The sequence below is a fragment of the Pezoporus flaviventris genome, unplaced genomic scaffold (genome assembly GCF_033815535.1).
Source record: "Pezoporus flaviventris isolate CSIRO_AGI_PZ_B2104156 unplaced genomic scaffold, CSIRO_AGI_Pfla_v1 ptg000040l, whole genome shotgun sequence".
NCBI classification, from domain to species: domain Eukaryota; kingdom Metazoa; phylum Chordata; class Aves; order Psittaciformes; family Psittacidae; genus Pezoporus; species Pezoporus flaviventris.
In genome coordinates this window covers 1,136,849-1,152,363 of record NW_026892588.1, presented here as the reverse complement: position 1 = coordinate 1,152,363, position 15,515 = coordinate 1,136,849, and the positions used below count along the sequence as shown (strand labels likewise).

Here is a 15,515-nt window from a genome sequence, read left to right as displayed (position 1 = left end):
GAGCTATGTGGGCTCCACGTGGGCTAAACTGTAAATTGCACAGTATCATTCAGTACTTAGTTTACGTGCTTATATCTGGAGTATGCTATAGTTGCCCCATTTTTGCATGGATATTATTTCTTAAATGACAGGAAGAGTTATTAAAATACATCAGCTACAAGAGGTGATTTTGTCTGTGATTTTACCTGTTTGCATATAGAATTGTATTTGCGAAGTGCATACAAGTCCTTTGAATTGGGAAGGAACACCTCGTACAGCGCAAAAGTAGACTGAAGAGAGATAATGTTGCTTCTGTTAAAATCACAAATTTCTTCAGAAAGCTTTCTGAGACCCTTAAAATGCCCTGGTGAAGCTGGCGCATTTATTTATTAATGCTTCTGATTTATTAATGCTTCTTTCTCACTGTGCTTTCTTAAAGTCTGTTCAGATATGAGACCCCATTTTTTTTTTATTTCCTGACACTCTTCCAGTGCCTAATCCATTCAAAAAGTGCTAATTTCCCTCCCTCCTTTTCCTTCACAAGAACAAAAGCAGCACAGTGTTGCTTTTTCTCAGGTTCTGCAGCTTGGCAGAACCTAGCAAGCCTGCCCTAGTGGGAGGGGAGGGAAGGCCAGCAGCATTGAAATGGTGCTGCTGTGATACAGAGGCACCCTTTGTAACAGCCTATGTACATCCCCTATGCATCAAAATTACTCCAGTTCTTGGCTACAGATAGAGCTACAGGTGCTTATGAGTTGGAAAATACCAGCAGTTCCCTAAAACTCTTCATCAACGCTTTCCCAAAAGGGAAAATACTGTCTTTTCTGTAAGTGGTGTGGAGAGAGCCATCTAGCCCACCCAGTCTTCTGGAAACTATCATCTGGGAAGCTTCTCTCTCATGTCCCAAGGTAGCCTTCAGTTTTTAGGGGTCACCACAACAACTTGTGGGGATGTGAGAAAAGAATCTTTCTGAAAGTCCCACATGCCACAAAGGTTATTCTTTCAGCCAGTTCTCCTTTTTAAGCCCTATTTATGAACATGAGGCAGTTGCAAAGAAAGGAAGGTTAGGCACTCATTTATAGATAGATGCCTGTGAACAAGTTAGCCATTTTGCTATTGTACAAAGATGCATTTGGCTGACCATTATGGCTTGTCTTGACCATTTCTATGGCTTGACCATTTCTAATCTCCCATATATTATCAAAGTTGGTTTTCTCAAGCTGTTTTATGAAACGGTACATTTCTCCTCTTGGGCTAATACATTTTGCATCTAGGAGCCCTAATTCATAATGAAACCATGCGGATCTGTAAGGTTGATTTATAAACCTTGTGTGAGCACATCTGCTGCCAGACTTCAGATGTGGGCAGTGCTTCCTTGACATTTTTATTACTTGTGTTGCTATTGAACACAGGTGGACTTGGATTATTTTGTAACTACATGTCAAACTGCACAAGAGTGCACACTGACTGGTGTCTGGTTTCTCACCTGCTAAACACAGTCTCTTCTCGTTCTGTTAGTGTTAGTCCTTTCCATCATAAGTCACCTCTCCATTTTACAGTTTGTGGCTGCTTACCTGTATTATGTCCAAATATATTCTCTCACCAACAAACAAACAGCTTTATAAACTTTAGAAAAGTTTTAGAAACAAATGGTTAAGTTAGTGCAGTCTCCTGTGGGTAATCCCTTTTTATGTATAAGAATTATTTATATTGAATTAAATAAGCTGATTCCTTTTTTAGCTTAAATAAAATAGTAAAATCATTTAAAAGCAGCCTTGAGGAGAAGGACTTAGGGATGTTGGTTGATAAGAAGTTCACTATGACCTGGCTTCAGTGTGTGTGCTTGGAGCCCAGAGACCATCCATGTTGTGGGCTGCATCCCCAGCAGTGTGAGCAGCAGGTCAAGAGAGGGGATTCTCCCCCTCTGCTGTGCTCTGGTGAGACCCCCTTGCAGTCCTGTGTCCAGGTCTGGGGACAGCAACACCAGAGGGATGTGGAGCTGCTGGAGTGTGTACAGAGGAGGTTGGATTCCAAATGACAACCCCTAGCAAAGCTATCTAGTGAAGGGAGAAGGGAATTTCAGATACATCTTGTCATCGGTATTTTATCGTGGCTAGATGCAATTGTTGCCTGCCAAACATGCTGTTACTCTTGCTTTTTAACTCTCTCCATGTACTCACATATTATGAGTTTTAAGCACCAGAACGCTGGGTCTGGAAAATTCAGTTTGAGGTTCCTAGCTGTATTTTTTTTCAGTTTGTTCCCACTACAGTCACAGATAAATTCTGGCAGAGGAGGGAGCTGAACCAGGATACGCAGGGTGTGAGACAGGGGCTTAACCACTGGACTGTCCTTCCTGTCTTGTCCTGGTAGGTGGCAGTTTGATCAAAACATGAAAATACTGCAGTGGGAACTGTGGCTGGCTCCACAGTTATTTTCCAGCTACCTTCACGTAAGTGTTTGTTAGAAATGACAAGAGTTTGATTTTGGGGTTTGTTTAGTTGTTGATACTCTTACATGATCTTGCTGTGTCTGTAATTTCTCCCTAGTAACTTTTGAACGCTCTGGCCACTCAGCATAATTTGAGTGAGGTACAAGTTACAGAGTTCACATCAGGGAGACGGAAGTAGGTAGTCAGGGAGTGGAAACAGAGATTTAGCCAATGCCCTTCCTGAGGGCAAAGCTCCTGCATAAATTTATCCCTTATTAAACATGAGAAATGTGTTTTGATAAAGAAAATATTATTAAATAATATTACACTGTTATTAAAATATTTCAGTTTTCACACTGGAGAACTGCATATCTATAGGAAGCAGGACTACATTGGTTCAGCTGCTTGGAGAAATACATGTTTTCTGAGTGCTTTTGATTTGGCTGTTAATGTAACTCCCCTGAAGCTTACTGTTAGCCTTCAGTCTCAGAGTAAAAGCCAAGATTTTTAAGAAGTGCAGCTTGAGGCAGCTAAAGAGCAATGTTTTTCAGGAAGCCCTAACCATTTCCTCTCCCCTCCCCTTGGAACACTGACTTTTTAAGCCTTCTCAGATGTATCAGCCAGAATACTCAATCTCCATTCACTTATTTGGTCAAAACGGCCAATATTTAGTTTAGGGTCAAGCTGCTAGGGTGAACAGTCTGATTAGATGATACACTCTTAACTCCTAAAACATCAGAAGCTGTTCTATGGACTTGTTTTGTTCAGGAGAAGTATTTCTAATTCAGTTTTCCTTTAATGTATGCCCAAATTTTCTGGATTCATTTGTGTCAAAAATGTTAAAGCAGCCTGTTTTATGTTGGAATAATAGTTACAGTGCTGGGTAGAACCAAGTGTGGAAAGAAAAAGCAGTAGAAATGGAAAGCAGTGGAGAGAAAAACTGGAATGTATTGAATCTGACAGCAAGCTTGTTTCAGATTGGTTCTGCATTCTGGGCAGAGATTCAGAACTCCAGGTAATAGAGGAATCAAGACAGAATGAAGATAGGACAAAGGGGAATGGCTTTAACCTGACAGAGGGGAGATTGAGATTAGATGTTAGGAAGAAATTCTTCCCTGTGGGGGTGCTGAGGCGCTGGCACAGGGTGCCCAGAGAAGCTGTGGCTGCCCCATCCCTGGCAGCGTTCAAGGACAGCTTTGGTGGTGCTTGGAGTAACTTGCTCTAGTGGAAGGTGTCCCTGCCTGTGGCAGGAGGGTGGAACCAGGTGAGCTTTATGTTCCTTTCCAGTCCAACCCATTCTGTCATCCTGTTTACAATAGTTCAGGTACAAGCTCTGAACACAGACACAAATTCACAGGCAGATTTTCAAGAAATGTCCTTGCAAGTTCACTGCTCCAAATTCTTCTGTCCACACTGCCAGCAGATACTTCTGCCACAGGGACAATACAATAGGATGGGAATCTGCCACTGTAAACATTGTTTTTAATGTCCGGGTGTGTTAACACCAAGTGAGGTTGTTGTTGCCATTTTCTTCAGCTATTTCAGCTGAGTCTCTATGTTAATACAAGCAAGTCCCACTAAGTCAGACAAGGTCAGTGTTACATTCACTTATATTGTACAGGTGATAGGAATCTATCCCTTGGACACCATCAGAAAGCTGGGTTAGTAAGTTGTATTGCCAAGTAACTTACTAAAATCAGTAACAAACTGTGGTGGCATTGTGTAAGACAAGAAATTAACAACAAAAAAGGTATAGCTTTATTTATGTAGCTCCTTTGTATTTTCTTCATATCTTCCTAGTCATTATATTTGATGTTGTTCCCCAGAAAGTGATATAAATGTTCTGTAATAATTCATTAGACTTTTTGTCTGTGTGTTCCTGCAGAGCTAAACTGAAAAGAACGGGGTGGGGGGAACCTCCTGGTATTTGCAAACATTTTTTAAATGCTTCTGTGCTGCCAAAGCAGACACATAGCTTTTGTGCTCAGACAGAAAGTTATGGGGTGGGGCAGGCAGAAAGGATTAATGCTGTTTCCATATGAATAAGTGTGTGGTTGGTATTATTTGCTATAATCCTGTTACTGAACTGGACAACCCAAGTACAGTTTGGTAGCCAGTCTCTTCCTGATGAAAAAGAGACTGGGCCTTAAGGTGTGGTGAGAAGCGCGTGGGTGATAAACTAGAATGTGGAAGATATATTAATGTCAATGCTCAGGAGAAAACAGCTTTCCTAATGCTTGCAGTTAACGTTTTGAAATTGGAAATTTTTTCCCTCGAAGTCGCAGCTCCTGGAGGCCAGTGACTGGATGAGGGTCTGATTTAGAACAGAAAAAAGCTTTCAGGTGCTGTAATTGCAGAGGAAAACTAATATACCAGTTTGCAATGGAAAGTTCTTAAACAATGAGTCTTTCATCCTTGGAATGGTCAATCATCTTGCAAGTGTTTTAGAGCTGGGATCCTCCCGTACAAAGACAGGCTGAGAAAACTGGGTCTGCTCAGCCTGGAGAAGAGAAGCAGTGTGAAGACCTCATAGCAGCCTTCCAGTATCAGAAGGGGGCCTACATGGATGCCAGACAGCAAAACACAGTGGAAGAGGGGAAAAGCTAACTAATCTCTTTCCCACTTGCCCCAGTTAATTTTTACTTCCACAGAAGTGCCATGTTTCAGAGCACACCCCCACAGCAGTGTAGGAACAGGCATAGGTGTTCGTAGCTGGTATTCCCTTAAACTGTACTTGCCACAATGACAGTGTACTTTAGCACATTCTCATGAGTTGTCAGAAAGTCTTCCTGAGAAAACTAGATCTACCTAGACAAGGTCAGGACCTGCATTGTAAGATGTATGAAAGGATTCAGGGAAGATGCTGTTAAATGATCAGAGACAAATCATTGTTTCAGTAGATCAAAGGAGAAACCTCCGTGACTCCTCAGTGGCTCATGCTTATTTACATGTTGTGTTTGATCCTGCTATCACTGCATTTCCCTTGAGCAACAGCGGGGTTGAAAAGAAAAGGTTCAGATGAAAATATTAGAGACAGGAACTATTTTTACTTCCCTGTTCTTTAGGATAGGTGCAAACCTCAAGGAGTTACTATGCAGTGGCTTGTAGAAATAGAGCTGTGCAAAATCAAAAATGTATTTTTCAAGAATCTGATAATTTCGTTTGATTATAAATGCACAATCCTTGAGGATATGAAATGCTTTAGAAGTTAGTAGTGGGGTTTTGCTTGTTTGTTTGACTTTTTTACTTTCAGAATATCAGAGTGAGGTTAGTGTAAGCTCATTTTTTAAATGGTTTGATACTGTCACTACAAAACTAGTAATGCTTTGTAAAAAGAAGGGATTACATAAAAAAATGAGCTGGCAATTAGAACGGGTTAAAAATAAACATAGATAAAAGTTCAAGAGTTGCATATAGTAGCAGATGGTTCATTTTCCCTTCTTCTCATCTTCCTGAACTGCTTTGGGGTTTGTCTTAAAGCTCCCCAGGCCTGCAGTGCTTGTTCTAAGATAGAGGTTTTAAGTGAGTGTGTTAAAACGGGATGCTAAAACTGAGGGGAGGTACCTCATTGAGAAGAATATACACTCAGTCAGAGGAGCAGTAGGGTGCTTGTTGCTGGGAAGATTCAAAGCTGTTATAACTGATGGTGAATAGCAAAAGGCTCTATATATAGCAGACTAATAAATAAATAAACATAGTGGAATCTGTGGGTCTAAGCTCGGAATTACTACCACTCACAGGACCATGATCAATTTTCAAAGTTCTTCTATATTGTTTTATGACTTTCCTTAAAAATAGAAAGCAGCTTTTCATTTGGCCTGCAAAAATCTTTAAGAATGCATTGCTATCATTGACTACATAAGCTTTTTGAGATGGAGGGATTTTACTTCTCTGAGTGAAAGAATTATGCATAGCCTACAGTGTTTCTGTAGCTGGGGATCTTCACGTGAAAGATCATAGTTTCTGCTAAGCTGATGAGATGGGAGAAGTCCTTAGACATATAGAAATTTGGGAACATGTGTATGAGGAATGGGGTTTGGAATCACTGTATAGGATAGAATAGAATACTAATTATTATTTTTATAAGGCATCAGTATCAGAGTTGGGCAAAATGTCTGAAGGTAGAACCTTCAGCTTGACTGTTTTATTTTACTTGTTCATTTCCAATGCAAAGTTCAGGACAAGTTCAGTAAAGTTTGTGAACCCTTCAGCAACAGTTGGCTAAGTTTGAAGGGAGCCTGAAATGGTATATGGTTTGGGTGCGAATCAGGATGGGTTTGATCCCAAGCCACTTGAAACAGCACTTTTGGCTGTGGGCAACTTTGTATTTCAGCCTTCCTTGCAGCCTAGACCTAGACTTCCCCAAAGTGAAGTTTTGCTTAAAATCCTGTGAATGGAGCCTGCTGTACTTTTCACTTATTTATTACTTGTATAGTACATCTAACCATGGCATCCTGGTAGTACACAGAAATAGTGAGCGTTGTGTACTTGTCTTGGATGGATGACTTACATTCCAGTTCACTTGTTAAAGACCCATCCATATTTCTAAACTTCAGAGTTGATGAGGCAACATGTGGGTCTCATCCAGTTTTCCACAGGTAGTTTTGTTCAGAACTCACTCACTCCTGGGGCTACACTAAGGCTCTGCATAAAGCTGAAATAATTCCAAAGGGTGTACATTGGCACTCTTCCTAAACTTCACTTCTGGTTTAATTAGCCCAAAGGAATGTGAAAGAAAATAATAATCCTTAAAGACTTTTTGACCTGTAGAAGTAGATTCCTTCACATAAGTCTAAGAGGTTTTTCAGTTCTGTTCTGCATAGTGGAAGGTCTGGGGAAAATTTCTTGCAGAAGCCACATGTTGGTTCCTGCATCTCTCATGGATTTCTTGGTGCCAGTAGTCACAATATGGCTACCTGCCATGATGGTCAAACCTTGACCGTTATCTATGGTCCAGCTTTAGATAATGCAACATGAGCAAATGATGGTCTTTTCTGTGTTAGATTTTGACATCTGTGTAGTTGAATAGCTATGTAAGATGTTACTAATATCTATAAATATAATTTATTGTTATGAATGCTGGGAGGACTTTTACAAAAGCTGTTATGGAGTGACTATACTTTTGTGCAGATAGTAGTATATTATTATTTTACTACACTGGGTACCCTTTCCTCTTTGTTACTGAATTGCACAGCTCTGAAACTCAGGCTAGCAAGTCTCCAACCTTTCTGAATTTGAATGGAATGACTATGTCTTGGCTGGCGGTATTCTGCCATGGTAATAATATCTGTTCATCTCCTTTGCTGGCTTTCTTTCATCATGTGAAAGGCAAGCTCATGAATAATATTATGGTGAAATAAGTGCAGGCACTTTTTAAATGCTAACATTAAAACTAAGTAGACAGCTCTTATGGCAAGGTTTTAAAGGGTTGCTATGTAACAATTTCCTTCAGAGCCAGCTCCTGTTAGAGAATTCCTCGGATATATTCTTTATGTAAGATGCTAAACCCTGGAACTCAGCTGGGGCAGAGATTTTGGCTCTTGTTTTCTAGTGAGAAATAGGTAGGTTACTTTCCCGGTCACTTTGACACAGTCATCACTGGCTGCTCCCCATGGTGTGATCATTGTCACCTGTGCAGTGACTCAGGCAACATGTGGACGTCTGGTTCATTCTAGAGGAAGGAACTACTGTTAAACTGTAATTACCTGTTACTTTTCAAGTGACGTAAGTCTGACAGTTTTTACCTTCATCTAACAGTATTCAGAAAAGAACTATCTGAACTTTTCATTCTAAATCTCCTGTCAGTTTAAAGCCATTCCCCCTTGTCATGTCACTTTTATTAAAAACCAAACAAACCTGTGATTTTGCAGTAGAGTGCATTATAAGTGCATACAGGTAATACAAAGTAGAATTTGCCGCAGAACTCTGTCCACCAACCCCTGTGTTCACCTTTGCTTGCTGCCTTTGCCTGTGCTTCTCTTTCAAGACGCGTCTCAGCTTCCAGCCCTTCCATGCCTGCCTTCCCAGCCCATCTGAGTGTTGGTTACCTTAAGGATTTTTTTTTTTCTGGTTCTTTTCAAACACAAAGACTTCTAAACAGAGTGTGGATTGTGCGCGTTCTGGTGGCAGAATCTGGATCTCTGAAAGCAAAGCTCTCACTGAGGTGTTAATATTCCTGCTGGACTTTATTCCTCCCAAGACAGTGTTAGTGGGAGCAGTAGATGGCTTGCAAGATAAACAGAATTTCTTCTCAGAGGCTAAATGACTTGCATCATATTCTGCCACTCACTTTAAGCTAATGTGATAGGCAATAAACAGTTCAGTACTCTCATGATCTGACATTAGAATTTTCTAATGCTCGCAAGTAAGGGAATTAAATCTGGCTCGCATTGCTCTAAAGGCAGACCACAGTTGCAAGATTTGTATAAGTCTCAGGGAGTTTCCAAATGGAACCTTTTGCTTTACAAAAATTCTTCTGAGTCCCTATCTGAGAGCTTGTAATCTTAAAGAGAAAGGGTGAGTGAAAGTATTAAAGCACACAGACTAACAGGATACTGCTAGCCAGGAATTTTACTAGCATCTTTTTTTTTCAGTGTGTGTATGTAAAGCCTCCTTCCTCTTACGCTGAACTCCTCTCTAAGTAACTGTTATATTTTCCTTTTCTATTTTAACTGTTAGCTTTTCCCTCTCTTCATTTAACCCACCCTCTCAGAAAGAGTTCTGAATACATAAAACTCTTTTGCAGTGTGCCCTGAGGCATGTGTACTGATGAAGCACATACAGTGTAATTATGGATAGCACAATGCAACATCCCGAAGTGCCTTTGTTTACAGCTTCTCTATCATGAGAGTATAATGAACGGATTCACTAGGGAAATGCAAAAGCAGATGCCTTTGGCTGGCTCCTGTTGTTCTCTTTTTGGCAAAGACAGAGGGACGAATCTACCCTGGGACAGCCCCACTGAAGTCAGATGAGTTACACCAGGCAGGAACTGCAACTTTTTTCTTCTGATTCTTTTTTTTTTTTCCTTTTCCTTCTTCCCTCTTTTTTTTTTTTTTTAAGAGCAGTGTCCAGATCTCTTTTCCTTGACTGTTACAATTCCTCTTTCCACAGAAAGCTTATGAGAAAAGACTCTCTGCTTCTACAAAGGTAGGATGACCTTTTAGCCATTAATAGCAGATTTGCTCAGCAATGTAAGTTCTGTGTGTTATCTACCAGTGCCTGTAATCATAAAATTAATATCTAACTATTTATAGAAAAAATAAATGTACTAAACCCCTAAAATTATATTTATTGAATGGGACAGTAAGAACAAAGAGTTCTGTGGAAGGGATGGAGTACTAACTCACAGCTGTGCTGCTTCAAGTGCATGATGTATGCTTAGAGCTGGCCTAGGTGACAGCATACCTTGCTGTTTGACCTTGAAAGGTATACACATCCCCTGCATGTACTGAGGTTCAATGTTGGACAAAGATTTTGAGGGCAGGTGTGTGTGAAAGCACCCCATTTCACGTCTGTGAAATCTATAGGGAAGAGGAATCAGTGGAAACTTATATCATGCATATTTGCAAGTGAGAAGCTTTAAAACAAGTTTTTTAGGGTGAATTTAGGATTGCACTTCATAGCACAGTATAGTAAAGTTAGCAAGACTGCTGATGCTTTGTGCTTGCTAGTGCTGCAGCCATATACTTCTTGGTTTTGGGTTTAGTTTGTTGTTTTTTTTTTCCTCTACTGAGGGCCTGAATGGTGCCTCTCATATAAAACCTGCCATTTACAATTTGCCTTTTGCTGAGGCTTCCTTTGTGTTCACACAAGGCAGCTGGCAGGAGACCTGACCTCCCTGGAGCAGAGCCTTGCCAACACTACCTAATCAATATTCAGTAGAGTTGGGTGCTCATTACGAAGCCATTGATTATCTCTGGAAGGTTACGCCCCCCCTCCCCCCCCCCCCCCCCCCCCCGTGTGTGTGTCAGTTTTCAGTCTCTTCCCTTTACCATCCCCTACCCCCCCCATCCCACGCTCTCAAGAGGATAGACTACTGGGATGGAAATGAGGTTCCCTTTCAAGATCTGAATAGTTTGTCCTCAGATGTCAAAACAGGCTTTGGAAAGAAGGCAATTTCTCCACTGCCAGATTTTTGTTTATACCAGGTTTGTACTTCTAATTTCTAGGATATTTTTAATGATTGCAAGCTGTGGCATTTGGAGGATTTGTTGTGTTTGTCTTAAGCAGGTTGCATTAGTTACACTGAGCCTTGGTCTCCTGTGACAGAAGGAAAAAACCTGCATCTTTTACACAGCTGTAGCAGACCTGCTTGACCTCATGCACAGAAGGGGAGAGCCATAGTTTCATATTCCATGCTATTCACAAGCAAATTAACTGGGAAGCTCATGGATAAGTAAAAACATGGTGCAAGCTCTTTTCTGTTGGTGTACTCTGCTTAGAGGATATCCACATACAATACACAGTCAGTTCCCCTTCTCTAACACAAGATGGGAGGCCACTGAGGTTTGTGTGGGACAATACCTGCCCAGTACCCTGAAGTCAGTTTGGCAAAAATCTTAACATAGTCTCTCCTTTTAAATGTGAATTGTCTGCTTAAGGGTGTATTCAGTCATCAACACAACAGTAGAGAACTGTGAGATAAATACAAATTTATTAGGAGTTATAGATTAGATGCCAGGTACATAGACTGATACCAGAGACTTACTAACGCAATTGTTTTGGTTAGTTAGATTTGGCTACTTTGATTGTAAATATAGTGTTAACAATCAGCAGAAATTACAGGTCAGAAAGGCAAGGTCTGGGATCTCAAAGGAGGGGAGCAGGCGGCTGGAGCTAAGAGTCAGATGGGTGAAAGAAAGAAAGTTTGAAGAGTATACAATACTTACTGCCATCACACTACTCCGTTCAAGTTAATGCTCTCTACAAAGAGCTGAAACTGCACTGTGCTGTGACCATCTATCTGACAGGGTGACTCTATTTAGCAGAAGAATTGAACTTTTAGATGATCGGAAGTAATTCAGTGTCCAGCTTTGTGTTTGTAATAAGGGGGTTGAAAGTCACTAGCTCTGAAGCTTTCTCCGGCTTGTGTCTTGACTTGGATTTAGGGCATCACTAAATTCAAGCTAGATGCTTCTTTCTAAGTGGGAGTAGGGTAAACAATGCAAGTCAGAGCACAGCAGAAGTTATTCACACAGTGAAGGTGAGCATCTTTTCTTCTGCTTATAACTCTGAAGGAGGAGCTGTTGCTGCATGGAGAGCAGACCTGCTGTCTGCTTCTGATTTTATACATAGTGCTATATTACTAGGGAATGGAAAGCCAGAGAATGCATTAATGCTGTGGGATTCCTGTAGTGGATGACAGTATTTACCACTGATGGACCAAAACATAGACCATACCTGGTTAGCACTTTGCACTGATGCATCTCGGTTCATCTCACAGAGTGCTCCTTGGTTTGTCAGGTGTGATGGCTTAGCCCATGTCTCCAAGGGCCAGTTCAGAAGCTAGCTCTGTGACCATTGCCAGCAATTTGATCTTGTCCCATCATTAGTACATACCAGAGAGATGATGACAGGGATGTGAAAAATGGCAAGCTGGCATTAACTGGGGTTTGTTTAGCTAAGGGGGTTTCCTGTCAGCTTGCTGTCTTCCTGATGGAGGCAAGTGACACAATGGATCTGTCTGACTGCCAGAGAAAGTTTGGTGAAGCGTGAATCAAGAGTTAAAGGTAAAAGTGGACAGTGGAGAGACAGTGATAGAGAGTGAGCTGTCCCTCACACGAGAGAAGAGTGACTCCACATGCCGTCCTGTTTGTCGGGAAGTACTTCGTTCTGGTGTCACTTGTCAGCATGCTGACATTAATTAGTGCTTTGGCTGTTTTCTGCAGAGAAGCTGTCTTGCTTCTTAAGGGAGAGGATCCCTGAGACACAGTTTGCAACAAGCTCAGAAAATATGTCATATCCAGTTTTGCTTTCAGCTGTCTTTAACACATCTGAGATGTATTTAAAGGATGAGGTGAAGGATTAGTATTATAGTATTATACCTTGGTCAGATAATATTATTGGTGTATTACAAAGGAAAACTTAATAGAGAGCATACTGATCCCATTCCTCTTATTAGGCAGAACTCTTCCTGTTCCAGTTATGTTGTCATTACCCTGTAGTAATCATTGCAGTCCTCAAGGGAAATACTAAGCTGAATGTATTTCTAGCTATTGCAGCAGATGGAGTAAAGTAAGTTAGCATGTTGGGTCTAAACAGCTCAAACCAGTCACTAGCAAATCTATCTCATGCAGCCCAGACATCTATCCTCTGTATCTCCTTATTGTTTGTACCACTTGTGCTTTGGGATGTGGTAAGTTACTGGGTCAATTGCTGAGGTGAGTAGCTCGAGAGAGGACGCCTTCAACACTGGAGCTGGGGGGGGGGGGGGAGGAGATCAGCGTCCAGGAGCCTCAACTCAAAGCGACAAGAGCTACCGAGGGAGCCTCAAGTCCTCGACAGGACTTGCCCAGGAGCCGGCAGCTCAGGTGAGGCGAGCAGCTGACTCACAGGGGGCGGAGCCAGGAGGAACGGCGGCGAGCGACCAGGAGCGCGGCGAACAGAGCGGGTCGAGGCAGTTTGCGCGGCCGTTTGCGCGGGCAGGCGAGCGGGACGGTGAGCACTCTCCGTATGATCAGGGCCCGGTCCGGGAGCTCTGCTCTGGCTGCCCCGGCGGTGGCCAGCGTAGGCACCCTGTGAAAAACTAGGGACTATGGTATTGTTTATTAAGATTTATGCTAAGCCTGATGTAAAGATTAGACAACAAAAGAAAAGATAACCGTGGTCGCTTGTGCAGATTAAACCAGACACCGCTTGCGCAAGTTTTGAGGAAACATCTGCAAGTTTTGAGGAAATATCTGCAAGATGTTCTAAAAAAAAAAACTGGCAGACATATGGGTGGGGGCAACTATTGCTTTGCTTAAGTGCTTTACTTGCATAAGTTGACACCAAAATTATTTACAAACCGAGACGCTTACTAAGGGCTTTTGCAAAACAATTCTAAAAATTATTGCACAGCAAGTTGAAGACCATATATGGAAAAGGATATCTAAAGGTAACCGAGGAGGACTTCAAGCCTTCAGCCTCAAGCAACTGGGGCATGCGCAGAGTACTCCGTTGAAGATACGAATGCGGAACTGGAGGACTGATAAAAAGGGACTGTTAGAACTGTTCAGCACGGCAGTTGTCGGAGCGCAGACTCCCCTGTCGTCCAGCGCTGTCTTTGCTCATATTCTACTTGCTATAATTAATAAAATTCAATTGGATTATGATCCGTTGTGGTCCCAATTTATAACAATTTCTTGGTGCCGTGACTCGGATAAGGAACGGTGGGCTTTGGTCCTCCGGGGAGGCGCCCCGCGACATTTCGCGGCCCCGCGACCAACAGCTCACCCCAACCTTACCGACGAACCTAAATTCTAGAATAATGAGCAAAGGAGAAACCGGTAAAATCCCATAAAATTCTGTGCACAGGAGTCCGGACGAAGACGCAGGACGCGTAAGTATATTGCGAAATTTTTCGTGGGTTTGCCGTTCGGGCGGGATTGGGTTTCCTGGAATATAACAAATGAGAGGTTCGATATACTGAACCAAGCGAGTGTGGACCCTTAAGTACTGCGTTTTCCATCTCCCGCGAGGGACTGGGCCAGGAACAAGGGGAGTGACTGAGTGTGTGTTTGTGGATATTCCAGAAGATGGGGGCGAAGGGCAGCAAGCCTTCGGCTCCCATGGGAAGGGTACCTACTGTACCTAAGAATACCCCTCTGGCATATATCTTAGATAATTGGAGATATTTCCCTGGAACCCAAGGGAAAGATAAGCAGAAGATGATAGAATATTGTACTAAGATATGGGGAGGGAAGAAGATTTTTAAAAATGTCTTTTGGCCAGTCTATGGGTCAGAAGAAGATTGGGTAAGACAGCAATTAAACCTCTGGGTTAATAGTAAAAAAAAACCCTTAACCCGGAGGAGAGTCAATATGCAGAAGTCTGGCTGGAAAAACCAGGAACTAGACTTTATCCATTGAATGAACTGAAAACTAAATTAAAGAAAAAGGAAGGAAGAATTGGATGAAACCCTTCTGACCCCCCCTCCTTATATTCCTCCTCCTGCTCCCACAGCCCCTCCAGAGGCCCCCAGAGCATCCACTCCCCCACCAGAGTCGGAACAAGAGTCTCCCCCTCCTCCTAGACGCGTAACTAGAAGTCAAAAAGGGGCAGCTCAGATGTATCCTCTAAGGGAAATACCCATGGGGGGACCTCAACCTGTGATCGGATATATTTCTGTACCTTTAAATTCGGCTGACCTACGAGATTTTAAAAGAACCGAGATGGGAAACTTAATTGAGGACCCACTCGGAGTGGCAGAAAGATTAGATCAATTTTTGGGACCAAACCTTTATACTTGGGATGAGATGCAATCTATCCTTGGTCAATTATTTACTACTGAGGAAAGAGATATGATCAGACGAGCAGGAATGAGACTGTGGGATGCTCAACATGTCCAGGGACCCCAAGCAGATATTAAATGGCCACTCCAAAGACCTAATTGGGATAATCAAGATCCGGTACACAGAACTCATATGCAGGATCTGAGAACTATAGTAATTCAGGGAATTAGAGAAGCAGTACCCCGTGGCCAGAATATCAATAAAGCATTTAATGAAATGCAAAAGAAAGATGAAAGCCCTACTGAGTGGCTAGAACGACTGAGGAAAGCCCTTCAGCTGTACTCTGGGGTAAATCCAGACGACCCTTTAGGGCAAGCGCTCCTCAAAACTCAGTTTGTGGCAAAATCATGGGAAGATATCAGAAAGAAGATTGAAAAGTTAGAAGACTGGCAGAATAGAGGGCTGGATGAATTACTGAGAGAAGCTCAGAAAGTTTATGTAAGGCGGGAAGAAGAGAGCAGCAAGCGACAAGTAAAAATGATGGTAGCAGTGGTCAGAGAGGATCGCAAAGGGCGAACTGGTGAACACAGATCTGCTGGAACGAAACAAGGGAACGTAGTAGTAGAGAAGGAACAGAGATATTGTTTTTACTGTGGAAAGAAGGGACATAT

At 42.2% G+C, this 15,515-nt stretch overlaps 2 protein-coding genes across 2 annotated transcripts in view; both read left to right on the top strand.

The window, feature by feature from the left end:
* The window catches only part of PLEKHB2 (pleckstrin homology domain containing B2), a 476,827-nt gene that overhangs the window by 199,818 nt on the left and 261,494 nt on the right, over nucleotides 1-15,515 (top strand). The gene's annotated exons all lie outside the window — the stretch shown is intronic.
* Nucleotides 1-15,515, top strand: part of ARHGEF4 (Rho guanine nucleotide exchange factor 4) — a 217,293-nt gene that overhangs the window by 2,334 nt on the left and 199,444 nt on the right. The window contains exon 2 of the mRNA XM_061465393.1: nucleotides 9,524-9,559. Within this exon, the coding sequence (XP_061321377.1) occupies nucleotides 9,524-9,559 (36 nt within the window). The remainder of the gene's footprint in view (nucleotides 1-9,523; nucleotides 9,560-15,515) is intronic.